The 16,003-nt window shown below is 52.3% G+C and overlaps 2 protein-coding genes across 3 annotated transcripts in view; one reads left to right on the plus strand and one right to left on the minus strand.

The window, feature by feature from the left end:
• Positions 1-16,003, minus strand: part of SYN2 (synapsin II) — a gene marked incomplete at both ends in the record, with an annotated part of 114,786 nt that overhangs the window by 18,035 nt on the left and 80,748 nt on the right. Inside the window, 3 exons of the mRNA XM_084247628.1 lie at positions 8,874-8,963; positions 13,325-13,481; positions 14,887-14,978. Of these exons, the coding sequence (XP_084103754.1) occupies positions 8,874-8,963; positions 13,325-13,481; positions 14,887-14,978 (339 nt within the window). The remainder of the gene's footprint in view (positions 1-8,873; positions 8,964-13,324; positions 13,482-14,886; positions 14,979-16,003) is intronic.
• Positions 1,617-6,501, plus strand: TIMP4 (TIMP metallopeptidase inhibitor 4; the record flags this gene model as incomplete). Of its 2 annotated transcripts, none has more annotated exons than XM_084247429.1 (5): positions 1,617-1,755; positions 2,824-2,921; positions 3,301-3,415; positions 5,623-5,747; positions 6,304-6,501. In XM_084247429.1, the coding sequence occupies 5 exons, from the start codon at positions 1,617-1,619 to the stop codon at positions 6,499-6,501; spliced, it is 675 nt and encodes a 224-aa protein (XP_084103555.1). The 2 variants fall into 2 exon arrangements, with proteins under 2 accessions (XP_084103555.1, XP_084103556.1); XM_084247430.1 differs by having other exon boundaries at positions 6,323-6,421.

Below are 16,003 nucleotides of genomic sequence, written 5' to 3' on the forward strand. Positions count from 1 at the left end.
GAATGAACTCTACGTTGAGGTAGCCGTATCTTAACAGAACAACCACAAAAACTTGAAAGAACTGTCCTCCAAGGCAGGACTTCAAAATGACGCTGGAAGAATCCTTGGTGGAGGGGAAGGAGCACTGGCCTTGAGGTCCAAAGATGGGCTTTCTAGCCGCTCCTCCACTTCCTGCGAACCTCCTCACCTCGCTGAGTCTCAGTCTCCACAGCTGTCAAATGAAGAGACCGTCTCACAGCAGCCGAGGCTGGCGGTTCTGGGTGTCGTGTGAACCAGCCTAGATGGCAAATCGCATCCTTCTCAGGCTGGCTCAGCATTTTCCATTCTGTCTTTTCAAACATCACTAGCACACCAATACAAAAGGATGCTTTGGAAGGAAATAAAGTTGACTCTGATGAAAAGCCCCCATGGGATCTAAGTGTGGCCAGATACAAGGGAGTATTTGACCTGCAGATTTTCTGGCTTCCTGGCAGGGGCCAGTTGAGCCTGTGGCCAAGAGCTCCAAGGGCCTTGCAAGTCCTGTAGTTCAATTCCATTTTATGGAGAAGAAACTGAGGCCCAGAGAGGCAAAAGCTGCAGAGCCACCTAGTTTGGCATCAGAGCACGGCCTTCACCTCCTGTCCGGCGGTGTGGAAAGACACTCCCATGGTCCCTTTCTACTTGGGGCCTGGGAGCACCGTGCTTGGTCAGCGTGGACAAGGCTCTGCTTGCAGCCACACTAAATGCTTGCTCTGTTCTCTAAGCTGCCCCACCGTATATAACAAGACAGAGTCTCTGCAGTGAACAGCGAGTGGCAGGAGCCAGGCCTCACTGTGGCCGAAGGTGTGGCAGGGCTGAGAGGTGATGCCCAGTGCTGTGAGCCCCCAGCGGCACCGTCTCCAGCCATCTGCAGCCTGCGGCCCTGGGTATGGGAAAGCGTTTCTAATGCATTGGCTGCTTTCTCGGACATCCCTCCCCACCCCCCAGCCAAACGGAGCCAAGACACACACACCCCAACTTTCTCTATCCTGCTCCACTACTGTTTGCTGTTGCTTTGGAGCCTCATAAATAGGGCATTGAAAACACTTCCTGCAGCTGAAAGAAGCCCTGAGTAGCTTGTCTCATTCCCAGTGTGCGGCTCAGCAAGGGGTCCGTCCTTCTCTGTCACTGTCTCTTTTGCCTGTTGTAATTCCGTCTGCCTCTCTCTGACTCTGCCTGTCTTGCTCTTTCTGTGTGTGCCTCTCCTCGCTCTTGTTCCTTCTGTCTGAATCACAGCCCCTCAGTCCTTCTGCCCTCACGCCTTTGTTGTGCTTTCTGTCCCTCTGCCCTGACACCGTCCACTCTCCTGGTGCCATCCCTCTACTTTCAGAAGGTTTAATTGCTCAGGCAGGGAAAGGGAGGCAGGGGTCCCTCTCCTGGCTTCCCACCTCATCTTACTGCGCCTGCCTGCCAGTCAGGAGGGTTGTCGTCCTGCAGCCCAGGGCCCAGAGCCAAAGGAGGGCGGAGCCCATGGGGCGGGATTGGCCCCAAGTCTAACTCCATAAAGCCCAGGGCTAGGAGCGCTCCGTGTGCTGAAGGAGCCCTGGAGGGGCTGTTTAGTCCTGCACCCCAGAGGCTCACAGGGGCTGTGTGGTGTCATGCCCGGGAGCCCGCGGAGGGCACCGAGCTGGGTGCTGCTGCTGCGGCTGCTGGCCCTGCTGCGGCCGCCGGGGCCCGGCGAGGCATGCAGCTGCGTCCCCGCGCATCCCCAGCAGCATGTCTGCCACTCGGCGCTTGGTGAGTCCCCAATGTCCACTCCAGCAGGTCCACGGCAGGGGGTGGTTGTGTGGGAGGGGTATGGGTACCAGCTGGAGTCCAGGGAGAGGGAGGAGCTCAAATGTCCCACTAGCTGCCTCCTACGGGGGCGGATGGTCAACAGGGCCGGCCCCATAGCAAACTTGCAAGTGCAGAGACTGGCTCATATGTAAGGAAAGACCCTTTCACGCCCGCCTAAGAGTCTATGGAACTATGGGGGGTGGGGGGGAGTCAGAGTCAGGGGGTTGGGCCTGCACCCCTCTGTATCCAACCTGTGACTGAGGTCACCCCCATACCCTTACCCCAACACACACCTTTTGCCTTTTTCTTCTGAGGATGCCACTCCTCCACAACTTTAAATTCCTGGCAAACTCCTAGTCATCCTTCAGGGTCTTACTCAGGTCTCTCTACTCTTCCCTGAAGGCTTCCTGACCCCCAGGGCTCCCACAGCATCACAATCTCTGTGCTCCTACTAAGCTGCGTTGTTTTGTGTATTCTCCACCACAGCAAGAATCCTGCAGGATGAGGCACCCTGTCCTAGACAGCTTTAAGGAGCTGGTGCCTAGTACTAGGCCAGGCACAGAGGGTGAACTTCGTAAACAACTTCTGATGAATGCTCAGAAGGCAGGAGATGAGCGCCCTCAGTGAGGGTTAGAACGTGCATTAACTCAATAAACATTTATTCACTTCAGCTCTGGGTGGGCTTTCTTTGAGGCCCGGGGCACATCCACTGCCTCCAGGAGCGCCTCCTCCCTCCTCTACCCTGCCACTCTCCTCTACCCAGCTGTACCCTGGACACTGGAGAAGCAAGAGCTCCTGGAGCTGGCAGGTAAACAGCAGAGACTGCAGGACCTAATAGGCCCAACGCAGGTAGAACTACAACTGCAGGAGTTTCCAGATCCCACTCTCACACACATCGCCCTCCTCTCACCCACCAACACCTCCAAACCCAGAATTCCCCTACAGAATTCACAAGGATCGCCAGGTCATGCAGAACTGGGCTGCTCCCACAGCTTGCTGAAGCTCCCTCTTTTTTCTCTTCCTGTGTAGTGATCCGGGCCAAAATCTCTAGTGAGAAGGTAGTTCCTGCCAGTGCAGACCCTGCTGACACTCAAAAAATGATCCGGTATGAAATCAAACAGATAAAGGTACATGCGGACAGGACAGGGCATTTTCCCTTGGGCTGGAAGGAGTGGGTCTGTCCTGGCAGGGTGGGGCTGGTAGGTCCCACAGGTCAGCTGGGTACCCCTGGAGGAAAGATGCTAGAACGGCAGCAGATGACCGGTGGGTAGCGGGCACTGTAGTGTCTGAGTGACAGTGTGGGATGTCCAGCTGCCTGGAATGGGGCCACCACAGGCACCTCCCCTCTCAATGTGATACTCCTGAGCTGAGGAATTTAAAGAGAGAAATGACCCAGCTGGGCAATCTGTATGCACCAAATTCTGAACTAGACTTCTGCTGAACTTTTTAGATTGAGAAGTACAAAGTTTCCTTGACCAGATAGCAGTTTTTGTAATTGTCTTACAGATGTTTAAAGGGTTTGAAAAAATCAAGGATGTTCAGTACGTCTACACGCCTTTTGACTCCTCCCTTTGTGGTGTGAAACTGGAAGCCAACAGCCAGAAGCAGTATCTCTTGACTGGTAAGATCAGAGAAGCAAGGAGCCCTAACAGACTCTCCCGAGGCAGGGTTCCAGGGGTCCTTCCTGGGGCTGCAGGCTGAGCAGGGTGCCATTTTCTTAGGCATAAAGTACAGGCAGCCTCTGGCTTGCAAAGCAATGGGCTCTGGTGATAGTGACCGTGGCCACTGCTTCCTACTTCAAGGCTGGGGTTATTCTCCCAGCCCAGGGTAGCTGGTTCCATTTTCAAACCATTTTTAATTGGTGTAAGATTTTTGGCGTCTTAAGTCAAAATTTGCCCCTCTGAACTGCCCCTGCGGGTTTGGTTGTGCCCTCTGCTCTCAGCCGCTGCTTTGGCCTAAGGTCCACACTCTTTTTATTCTAGGCCTGCTAGCCATGGCTCCCAGACCCCCTCCTACCTTGACTACCTCTCCAGAGGCCACCACTGACCCCTGTCCCTGTCCTAGCACAGGAGCCTGCACTGAGCAAACACTACAGGCGAGGTCTTGGTCTCACCAGAGTAGAAAGACTGTCTGTATGTACCCCTTCCCATGGGGCCACACTCCTGGTCAGTGTGATCCTAAGTGCTTCACTTGCACCCCTGGCTCTATTCTGAGGATATAGCAAATCACAGGCCCTGACAGGAGACTTGAGGCTAACATATTTCTGTCTCCAAAAATCTGGGCCCAGGCAGGTCCCCCACATATGAATTGGTTGGAAAGAGCTACATGAGGAGACTCTGGTTGAACACATTAAGTTACATTAAGTTACTCTGTAGTCCAGGACAGGTTTCCATAGTGTGGTAAACAATGAGGGCACTCCATGGTAGGACAGGGGCAGGACTCCTGCTATCTGCCCACCCATCCAGCAGTGGCACCACCTCCTCACTGCCAGCCTTGGGTGGAGACGCCAACACAAGTCACGGTGCTTAGAGGGCCTCAGACCAGATGTAGCTCTTGAGAAGGCCTTGGCGTGGGATATTGTCCTGGGGGCCTCCCCATTACTAAGCATGTGGGGAGCCCCTGGACAGCAGAGACAGACTCAGGGCACACACTGAGAGCCTCCAGTGCATCAGGGTGAGTGGAAGGTCCACTTTCTGCCCTTTGGTGTGTGTGGGGGGGAGTCAAATCTAATCAAGGTGGGGACAAATGACAAAAGACAAGTCTACTGAACAGCCTCAGTGGGGAAGGCACCAGTGTTGAAAGTACCTGGTGTTGAAAGCCCCCTGTGACCAGAGGCCCGCTGGCTTTCCAGCTTGGTCTCCTGCACCTGTCGGCAACAGCCCCAGACCTGAGCAAAACTATGTGTGGTTTCAGGTGGTGTCCTGCTGGCCCAACCCTCTGCCTTCCCCCCAGAAACCCTCCCCCACTTGCCTGGCAGACAACACCCACTGGGGAAGGCCAGTCTCATCTCCTGAAGCACATTCCCTACCCCACCCCTCCCCGAAGTAACTGTTTCTTTCATTCATCTGTGCCTGGTATATCAGCATGCAAGCCTCGGTTTTGCCTACTCTCTGCCTACCAGTTTTTCAGCCCCTAGGAGCAGAGTTCTTGGCATTCTGAATTCTGTATTCCTGGGACCCAGTCATAGTAGTTGCTCAGGGAGTGACTGAGAGGTGTGAGCTCGTGTGGTGAGGGGGTGACTGGTGGAGGAGCTGGTGCTGAAAAGGGTCTTTGGGAGTCAGGAAAGGTTCATAGGTCAAGAAGCGGAACTTTTCAGTGGGGAGAATGGCTGCCAAGGTAGTGTCTGTGTGGAAGACTGGCTGGGGTGGACCCTGGAGGGCTGGAAAGGGGAAGGGCCCATTCTTGACCAAACATCCTCTTTGAGTCCACAATTGTGTCTGGAACTTTACATTCTCATTAAACCCCACAACCATCTTCCATCTTCCAGCTAAGCAATTCCCTGGCTTTCTTAAGTTTACACATCTGGTAAAAGGTAAAAAAGCAGGGGGTTCCTCCAGAGGCCGACTTCAAAGCCATGCCCTCCTCCTTCTACCATGCCAGAGGAAAAGGCCTTCCTGCCATAGCTTTGTCTGCACAAACATCATCTCTGAACACACAAAATGAGAACTTATAAAAATTAGGCAGGTTTGTCTGTTTCCTTCATAGAGCCCCCTATCAGCACTGATACACAAAAAGCCACTCTCCAAAGGCTGAAATTCTGGGCTCTTGAAAGCCCCTGAGGCTCACAGGCTGATTCCTGAGGCTGATTTCCCTCGTCTCCCCTCAAAGGTCAGATCCTCAGTGATGGGAAAGTCTTCATTCATCTGTGCAACTACATTGAGCCCTGGGAGAACCTGTCCTTTTTGCAGAGAGAAAGCCTGAATCACCACTACCACCTGAACTGTGGCTGCCAAGTAAGAAATGTCCATTTCCAAGGTCTGCGGGGGCTGGGAGCCCTGCCAGGGGTCAGGCATTATGTGGGATGGAAAGAAAGATGAACCATAGTCCCTGACCCCGAGGATCTCAGTGTCCATTCTGGCTGGGAAGACAGCCGGCATAAGGTGGACTGAGATAACACAGCCACTACTTAAAGAGAGTCCACTTCTTGCCCAGTCCTGTAGCGGCCAGGGCCAATATCTATTTTAAATATCTAATTTAGTCTTTGTAACACATTCATGAAGGCTTAAGCTTCCCATTTTAAGGTGAAGAAATCAATGCCCTAGGAGGTGAAAGGACTTGTTCAAGGTCAGTGGTAAGACCCCTCCCCCCAGGCCTGTCTGACTTCAGATCTGCCTTAGAGAGGCCTCCTCAGACAGGAACTCAGGGAAAAGGAGAACTCCAAAAGTCCAGAGGCGAGGAGAGCTTCACCAGGCACGGCCCATGAGCTGGGCTACAAGGCTGGAGTGGTGGGAAAGGCAGAGTGGGAGAGGCCAGCCTGCTGACCTGGATGTTGTGTGGCTGTGACCCCAGATTACCACCTGCTACACAGTGCCCTGCACCATCTCAGCCCCCAACGAGTGCCTCTGGACAGACTGGCTGCTGGAACGGAAGCTCCATGGGTACCAGGCCCAGTATTATGTCTGCATGAAGCATGTGGATGGAGTCTGCAGCTGGTACCGGGACCACCTGCCCTTCAGGAAGGGGTTTGTGGACATCATCCAGCCCTAGTCAGGGCCAGACCACCACCTGCCTTCAAGAGTCCTATGACCAGGCCCGGGTCTGTCCCTGCAGAGCTCTAGCCACTGCCACCGGCCTTATCAGGGACAGCCTGGGGAAGCGCCAAGTGACGGGCCTGCCAATGGGAATGGGCATGTCCCCACAGACCCTGTTAAAGGCTGGGAAGTAACCTGGCTCTTCTACCCGCCCCCAGCCCTTCTCCCCTGCCTCCCAAACCCTTTCAGTCTAGCTGGTACTTGTTACTGACTGTTTTGATTCTGACTTATCTCATTTCCCAAAGTCTGAACTGTTCCTTTTTCTCCCCAGGAAAGTGTTTTCTCTTACCTTAACTGACCTGCTAGGGAGGCATGGTGCATACTGTGCATAGGAGAGGGTGTGGCCCTGGCATGTGCACCCAGAGGTGCATGATAAGCACCAATCAGTATCACAAACAGACTGGCAGGGAGGAAGGAAAGAACACCCACTGAAGCTAGGTGTCCTCTTCTCCTGTTTCAGCTCATCCTCATCCTCTTACTCACTTTCATCTGATCAAGGGTGTGAGCTGGGGGACACAGAGTCAGTGTGGGAGACCCTCATGGGCGCATATTCCCTCTACATCCTGGGCTCCCTGGACACCATTCCTGGCAGAGGCTCTGGCCTAGTGAGCATGCCCCTCTGGACAAGACTTAGGTATTCTCCCTCCAGGTTAACAACTGATGTCCATAAGGCTTCTCTTCTAGAAAGTCCTTCTCTGCTAGGTTACTAATATCTTCATTCCTACTTCAGAGTAGTTTGTTGTTTGTTTGTTTGTTTTTTTAACCAAAAAGGTCTTTCCTTGAAAAGTTGAAATCCTACCTTAGGAGAGATTCAGACACCACAGAGAGATCTAAGGCAGTCCCCTCTTACAGGGAAATTTCAGGATAGAGGAGAAAGAACACAAGGGCCCCTAGGGGAAAGGGATGGTAAATGAAGAATATACTTTGCAAGGCTGCAGTTTTCTTGGGGGGAAAACCCTGCTAGATGTTGTAGCAGGAATAGCCAGGGTTGAGGCCCCAGAGAGTCCCTCCACCCTTCAGTTCAGGCCCTCACCATTGGGTCCAGGACTTCCTGAGAACTCGGAGCACAGATGTCTTAGGGTCCCTCAGCCTCTGCGAGGTTTCCTGGTTTGGCCTGAAGGGGAAAGCTCTAGGGTTGCTAAGGACAAAGACTTAACATTTAGAAGCTTCTCCAGGGGCAGGCACAAGGCTGCTGTTCATCCTCTCCATGTGCTGTGCGGATGATGAGCAGAGGCCCGCACCGTGTGCCAGAAGAAGAAGGCTGCTGATTCACAGAAGTGGCGTACATGGAGATTCCTTAAGGGAGTGGGAGGGGGACAAGCATAATTTATGCCCTAGACAAAACACTTAAAGAGTGCTAGGGTTGGGCCTCCCCGGTGGTGCAGTGGTTGAGCGCTGGGTTGCGAAGCTGCCCGCAGCCTCTGCAGCACAGTTCAATCCCCGGCCACCGGGTGAGAGTCCCACATGGCGCGCAGACCTCTCCTGCCTCCCGCTGCTCCCCTCAGCAGTGTATTTCGTCAGTCTGTCTGTTCTGCTACCCCCTCTGGCTCTGGTGAATTCTCTCACCCTCCCGCGCTTCTGACTGTACCCAGCGCTTGTATAAATAAATAAATAAATCTTTAAAAAAAAAAAAAGTGCCAGGGTTAAGTCTCCATGGGTTGGTTAAGTGGGATCATCACCAATATAGGCCTGGGGCAGAGGGTGTAGGCTGTGGGCTGTGAGGGGAGGAAGAAGAAGTTGAGCTCCAGGTAGCGATGGAGGAAAAACATCAGCAACGGCCTCCGTACCAACCACCCATCCCACCTCTGGCCCTGCTGATGTCTTAGCTCGGCCTCAGAAAAGGTATGGGGTCAGCTCAGCCTTACTGCTATCTTGAGGGAGCAAAGGAAATGCAAAGACCTGGTGAATAATAACAGCAACAACACCCTACCTACTGTGCTTCCACTTTTCCAAAAGGCTCCTGCTTGAAAGAATTTCGTTCTGATTTTGTAAGTACCATATTAGACGTTCTGATTGGGAATACTATGCCCTTGGGAAGTAGAACTATTCCAGTGACATGTGACAGGACTGAGGCTAGAACCCAAAGCTGTGGGCTTTTCTGGACCTTGGCCCATAGGTTTGTTGCTCTCTCAGCTTCATAACTCTGCTCTCTCCTATTCTGTCTCCACTTGGAGCCAATAGGCTGTCAACTAAAACACAGCCTCCTGGCCCCACAAAGTTGGTACGCAGCTTGACTTCAACAGTATCTGGGTTTGAGAGTCCCTTTTCAGAGTCCCACTTTTTGCAAAGCTTGTGTTGAGAACATAAAGTCCCCACTCAGTCACCTACCATCTCTCTGTGGTTGGGATAGTATGTCTGCTCGATGAGTGGGAACTTTTCTCCTCCCAGAGTCTTGTAGATGGCCACCAGCTGTGCAAACTGCAAAGGAGAAGCAAATGTTTCAGTTCATCTAGCAAACTGCTGGAACAGGCAGACAAAATATCGATTGAGCAATCAAATATTTATTGAGTACTTGATTTGTTGTGGGCTCCATACAAAGCACTCTGAGGATGTAAAAGGTGTGTGCAATCCCTAGTCTCAGAACGTTTGTTTCAGCTGGGGAAGGGGAGGCGAGTGAGTTTACATTCATTCAGTACCTTCTCAATTTTGAATATTTCATTCAATCCTCACATCAAATTGATAAAGTATTTGATTATCTTCATTTCATGAATCCCATGAATTCCAACTTGCCTAAAGTCACCCAGCTACTGAGATTGAAATGGGGGTCTCAAAACCCTAAACACCTGCATCTGGAGGTGATACTGCTAGGTGCTGAAGTGAGGAAGATAGGGCCAAGTCCTGGATGTTCCCACGCCAGGCAGTCAGCTTTACCCTGTAGGTGTCTCTGAGGTCATCAGGGTGTCAGGGTTGAAAGATCTTTGGCAAATATCTACCAGCCTAGTGCGCCCCACCCTCATATTTTGTAAGCGAAGACACTAAGGCCCAGAGAGGTCACTCACCAAGGTCACACAGCTGAATGACCCCTTTGTTCCTGCTCCCTCACACAGCTGCACCAAGACCATGATCTGCCCACAGGAGACACACAGGGCTTCACTGCCCAGTCCATCTCACACACCCCCCTCTCTGTGCTATAAGCAGGAGTGATCCAGCCTCTTCTCTCTAGTGCTTCTTGGCTCTGATCACACTCTACGCCACCAACATCTGGAACAGCTGGAAGAACAGTTGCTAGGTCAAACCTGCCTTCTACTTGTGAGAGAAAGGAAAGCTACAACATTTTTCAAAACTTCAAGTCCTATTCCCCCATAAGGGATGCTGGCACATGAGCTGAGAAGCTGAGAGGTGAGGGGGGTGGTAAGTTAGTAAAGCTCAAAAGTGGGGTCCTTCTTATTCTGCCTCTTCCTCTAACTTGATTGGTTCCTCGGGCCATGGTGTTTCCTCTCTAGGTCTCACTTTGTAAACATCTAGCACCCCCTCGTGCACCCACCATCCCCCATATGTAAGATGAGGGGACTGACTTTGATCAATTCTTTAAGCTTTTTACCACAAAGGACATCCTGTTTGGTAGCTTCCTCCCTACCCCATTATCAGGCTGCAGTGTAAGTCATCATCTTTGGTGAGTAAAGACAGAATTTTGTCCTTGCTTTTTAAAATTCTGGGAAACATTGTAATTTCTGGGTAGTTCCATCAGTGACACAGGCTTGGTGTTTCTAGATCTCCCAGGACTAGCCCGATGATTCTATTACTGAAAGAGATGTTTAGCGAGTTCCCAGGCCAGCCACCTCACTTTGCAGGAGAAGAGCGGAGGTGGAAGCTTGCAGAAGCCTAGGGGCAGGTACATGCCAGGTCTCCCCCGCCATGGGTCTCCACTGCAGGTGCTGGTTCTCTTCAACTTGTTTTGATTATTGAGACCAGCCCCTCACACCTGTCCTGCCTTCCCTGGTCCTCTCCATCCCCTCACCTGACCTTTTAGTCCCACCTGCCCACCTGACCAGACTCCTGTCCTGCCTCTGAATACTGCTTGAGCTCCCAGGGCTCTCCAGGGGAGCTGATGCCAACTCTACTTCACAACCTCTGTCCTGCTGCCACCCACGCTCTGGCGTGTCACCAAGGCATGTGAGGCCCTATCTTCCCAGCAGGTGGGAGAGTTACACAGACACCACTCAGATGCCAGGAGGGCCCACGGCCGACTCCCCAGGCCCTGGGACAGCCAAGACTAAAATGGCAGCCAGTTCCCAGGCATTAGTTGAGTTCCTGGGAGCCTACCCCATCCTCCCACACCCAATCTCCAATAGTTCCTGTCTGCTCAATGTACTGGGCTTGGCATCTAACCCCTGCCTCCTTGGAAATTTAGATTGTCACAAGCACACAGTTACCAAATAAACAAATGTAACTCCTGATAAGGGCTAATTCCTCTGTGCACAGACAAAAGAATTCTGTGAGTTGGGGTTGGCATTTGGCAATGACCAGAAAGATAACGTTCACTATAACCACTTATCCAATGAATCAGAAAAGACTTATTGGAAGATGGGATTTCAAGATCCATCTGAATTTAACATGTTAGCCTTAGCCCTCCTGGAAATAAAATGCTTTAATTCAACACTAGCACTTATGACTCAAAAACAAAAGAAACAACCTAGGAAGAGTGACAGAAAGTCAGATATATTTGCAGCAATAAAAGAACAAGAGGTGATCTTGCTTTCTCTGGAATGGCGCTCTCAGTGGGCCACTTCTGCTTCCTAAGTCCCGTGGTGCCTGCCTGACCAATTGACGAGACAGCAGATGTGCTCAGAGGCCCAGAGCGGTACAAGGCAGAGCCTGTCCCACTCAGCAGAGGCCTCCCCTCACACCCAAAGCAGCCTTGCTTAATAAAGTTTAGAAAATATGAACCAAAGTGGTCATCTCAGAGTTACCCTGCCCTCACAGTCCCTACACTTGTCCATTCCCATGAACAGGCAGAGCATAAGATATAAAATGCCACTGGCATGGCAGCTGCTTAGTGAAAACGAAGGGAGAACTTGGTGTCTGGCCAGGGAGCCCTGCTGTTCTCAGGCGATGCCAGCGGCGATGGCTGGGGTTTGAATGGGTGAGAGTGTGAACCCTCACCAGATCCCAGATCCCAGCAGGAGCGAAGCCCAAGGCAAAGGCTCTCTCTGATCCTCCCCTCTTTGGCCTCTGGTACAATTTTGGAACTTGAAGCAGTGAACTAGTTTTTTACCGAGATCCCAAATACTCAGGAATTGTAACAAACAGGCTGGCAAAGTGATGGCAGGTACTGTTGTTATTCCCAGTTTGCAACCAAGAAATAGGAAAGATAGTGAGGGGGAGGATTAATGAAACAACCAGAAAAGGCTAACACTAGCAGAATTACCCTGTGTGGGTAGGAAGGGACCAGATCCTAAAAGGTATGGGGTGGGGGGCCTAGAGTACATTAGCAATGGGGAAGGTCGTGTGACTAAGGAGAAGGAAAAGGGGTGTGGAAGCCAGAAAAGCAAGCTGGTAAAGGCACCTAGGTGCTTTTCTGTGATTAACAACACACGCCAATCACATATTTTCAGCCTGTTTCTGAAAAACTCTAGGATTCCAGATGTGGGAAAGGCTGGAGAAGGGCAAGTGGGGACTCAGCCCTCCTTCCTCAACCACAGCAGCTCCCGGCTTCTAGACTCCACGCTCTTGGTCTTTCCCTTACGCTGTACCACCTTCCTGGTTCCCAAGAGAACAGGAAAACTGTCCTTTCAGAAGTGGGGAAAAAAGATCATGAGGTGATGGGTCCATTTGGTTAAAAAAAATACAAAGCCCCTCTCCAGCCTCCGGCATGGCTGGGGGAACTTCACACCCAGCCCCCAGAGCCATGACAGTGGGCCAACCAGAGCAAGATGACTGAACTTTTATTTGTGAACTAGGAGAGGATCACTCAGGGCAGGTCTGCCTTCCAAGAGGGCCAGCTTGGAGCAGCAGCGCTGGAGGAGCAGGGTGCCCGCCGCTGTAGGAGACGAGGCTAGATGTCTCGATGCATCCAAAGTCAGGCCCCCTCCTGGCCCCATTCTTGCTCCCGGCTCAAAAGTTTCCACCACCTCCAAGATTTCCAGACTGGCCAAGGGAGAGAACGCCAGACCATCTTCCTCCTCATGTTGTAACCCCATTCACACAAGAGACAACCTAGAGCAACTTGCTTCTGTAACTTCGGCAAGTTACTTAACCCTTTCTCGGTCTCATTTCTCTGTAAAAAGTGGTAACAATGCTAATAATAATATCTTCCTTGTAAGGTGACTAGGAGGATTAAATGAAACCGGTGGAGGGACTCTCAGGTGCTGGCATGATGGTGTGTAGGGTGCGATATGCCTCTCTTCTTTAATTTTCACATCTCTACCATGAAGGGGTGAGCACCGATGATTTCCAGGGTACTTCCCCTGGATGAATGTCTGGCTTGCATGTCTGTGGGCAGACTGCTAAGACACTGGGTAGGACTCTGTCACTCACACCCTTCTGAGATGTCCCTGCGGGCCCCACCTTGCCAGGAGTCAGGCCATTCAGTGGCAAGCAGTATTCATGTTGCATTGCATGGCTGAGGGCGGAGCCTCCCAACTTGCAAGGCCTTCTTCACAGAGTCTTTGTGTGACCTGGCCATGGGGCCAAAGGTCCACTCTGCAGCCAAGGCGGCCAGGCCCGGCATGTGGAATCTATTTTGAATGTCTCCACCTCCCACCCCAGGTGCCTCCTGAGCATCCTGAGCACCCTTCATGCCTCCTGAGGGGCAGGGAGCACAGGCCTACATCACTCACCACCCAAGGCTTGTCGCAGAAGTTGTAAATGGACTCCAGGGAGTTGATGCTGGGGAGGCCTGCGTACTGCATGCCTATGATGAGGTGGCGGAAGTCCTCGTTCTCCGCCATGCCGAACGCGTGCTGCCGGATGAGCACAAAGTCTGGCCGGAAAGACCTAGCGAGAACATAGAGGCAACTCTGACATCGGCCAGTACCTCCAGTCACATGTTGTCTTGTCTCCCATCTCCAAGGTCCCAGGTGGAGAAGTGGTCTCAGGGACCACCTGGTCCAAGCTCCTCATTTCATTATTACAAGGCACATCTCAAGGGAGATTCAAGGAATAGTTTCCTGCAATTCCCTTGTTCCTCTAGGTACAAATGCCCTGGTGGGTGGCATGGGAGGGAAGTGAAACACTTTTAGATCCTTACACCTCAAGTGAACAAGCATTTTCCCAACCCCATGGGGAGTATGAGCTCAAGCTCCCTGTGGCTCCAGAGCTGGTGCTCCCAGCAGCCTATGAAGACAATATACCTGGCCGACATCACAGCCCTGCTACAGAGACCCCTGTTCCTACTCCCAAAAATAACTGCTAAAAAAAGGCCATGGCTTCATCAGGCCCCAACAGAGCGATGGTCCGGGCTGGTGGAGCCCAGACACCATGCCTCCAGGTGCGAGTCTTCCAAAGCACATGTGAGGGTGGAGTGCATGTATTTTTCGCAGAACTGAGGTTGAGCAATGGCTACAGGAAGCCCCAGGAGTACGGAATGTTCCCGTGCATGGGATGGCTCCCTGTGTTTCACCTCTAGCCAGCAAAGGTGCAAGCCTCAGTTGCTGCACAGGACCAGGGCCCCATTCCTGGCCCTGGCATCAGGCCCTGGCCCTGGCCCTGGCATCCAGGAAGCCCCACCTTCCCAGACGCTTCATCCTATGGCAGCCTCTGCCCTCAAGTCCCAGCAGTTTCACACCTGGTTCTCTGCCCAGGCACCATCCCACCCTGGCTCAGAGATCAATCTTTGAAAGCAGCTGTGGAAGGAGTCCTTCTGGGTCACTTGGGGACTGAGCACACAGTCTGCTGGTGCTGCTCTGCCCTCCTGTGCCCATGCTGGGAAACTGGCTCCAGCCGGAGGCCTGAGCTGAAACCTTCCATCCCGGTTACTGAAACTGAGCTCTAGACTGTGGTCAGCCCCCTAGTTCCCACACTGGCACCTGGAAGGGCCTGTGTCTCTCTGCCACCCCCTCCATTGCCCTGCTATGTGTCTGCACCCCTGCCACCACTTCTACCTGCAACGGGAAGGCCCTGAGCTCACCCCACCTGAGCAGACAGAAATCCCTTTCTGTCTTCCCCCTCAGTCTCCAGGGGGATGCATGCACATATCCTGTTGTGATGTCTCAGACCCGGGCCCTTTCCTGGCACAGGCCCAGGTCCTATTGGACACTGAGGCCCTCTGGGTGAGGACGCCTTCCTCTAGCCCTTCCCCATGGCACCCTCCCCATGGCACTCACATTCCACACACTTGACTTCATAACCACCTCCGAGGGCCAGAGATGGTGACTTTGGAGAAAGCAACCCCAGGACTTACCGGACCACCTTGGTGCCATTCCGGAGCACCTGCATATCCACGGCATAGGTCCCATCGGCATGGGCCACCAGGTTGAGCTCTGAAAATTCTGCCTGGAAAAACAACAGCAGGGGATTGGACATTATATGCTTGGATTTTTTAAAACCACAAACAAACAAGCAAATAAAGTGACATAGGGGAATAAGCCCACAGTCCCAATTTTGCCACGTCCCCCCAAACTGTAGTGGTGGCATCCTCCCCAACAAACGTTTAGTTTTCAAAGCATTTTCACAAACTGACTCATCTAATTCACAATGCTATGAGGCAGGAGGGACAGAGATAATTATCCCCATTTACCAAACAGAAAACCGCTGCACAGCAAGCCCACTGCTTGCAGAGACAAGGGCAAGCTTCAGCCCCAGGACGCCAGCCCTGCATCCCAAGAGCTGCTGCACTGACAGCAGAGTGGGGACACGATTTTCTCTCTTTCAACATAAAAGCACTAGGTTTTAATTTGGACAACAGAGTTTTTCTTCAGTTCTGTCCCCAAGGAGTTGCATATAACATTAAGCAAGATACTTGTCCTCTCTTGGGGAGATAATTTCCTCCTGTTTATAAAATAGGAACCATTTTGATTGACTGTGCTAAAGTAACAAGTTGCTTGAAGAACTGGATGCAACACTGGGTGAGCAAGGACTCAGTCATAGCATGTGGTATCCAGAAGGAGGGGCCTTCTATCACGACACACAGAATGCATACACTGTCTAAATGGGACAGTCTCCTCGCCATCCAAATGGACCTAATCTCTACTCATGAAGCAAAGGTCAGAGGGGAATTAAAGAGAGGGAGAAGGGCCTCTCAGGATTCTCTGCACTAAAGCCAGGTGGTATTCTTCTCCAGATTCCCTCTGAAGTTCAGTCTCAGGCCCTGAGGAGGCCACACACCTCAGTGCCAGATGTGCCTGCCCAGGAGCACCTTGGCACCTACAGCAGGGAGGTGTGGCCCATGTCCTAGGAAGACATTCTTCCAAGCCTCAGCCTGGGAGGGCCGGAGGAGCCCCACGGCTCGCCTCTCTGCAGACACCAGAACCAGAAGAAGTCAAGGAAAGCTGCTGCCTGCAGGCTCAAGTCCACAGACA

The sequence above is a fragment of the Talpa europaea genome (genome assembly GCF_964194135.1).
Source record: "Talpa europaea genome assembly, chromosome: 11".
NCBI classification, from domain to species: domain Eukaryota; kingdom Metazoa; phylum Chordata; class Mammalia; order Eulipotyphla; family Talpidae; genus Talpa; species Talpa europaea.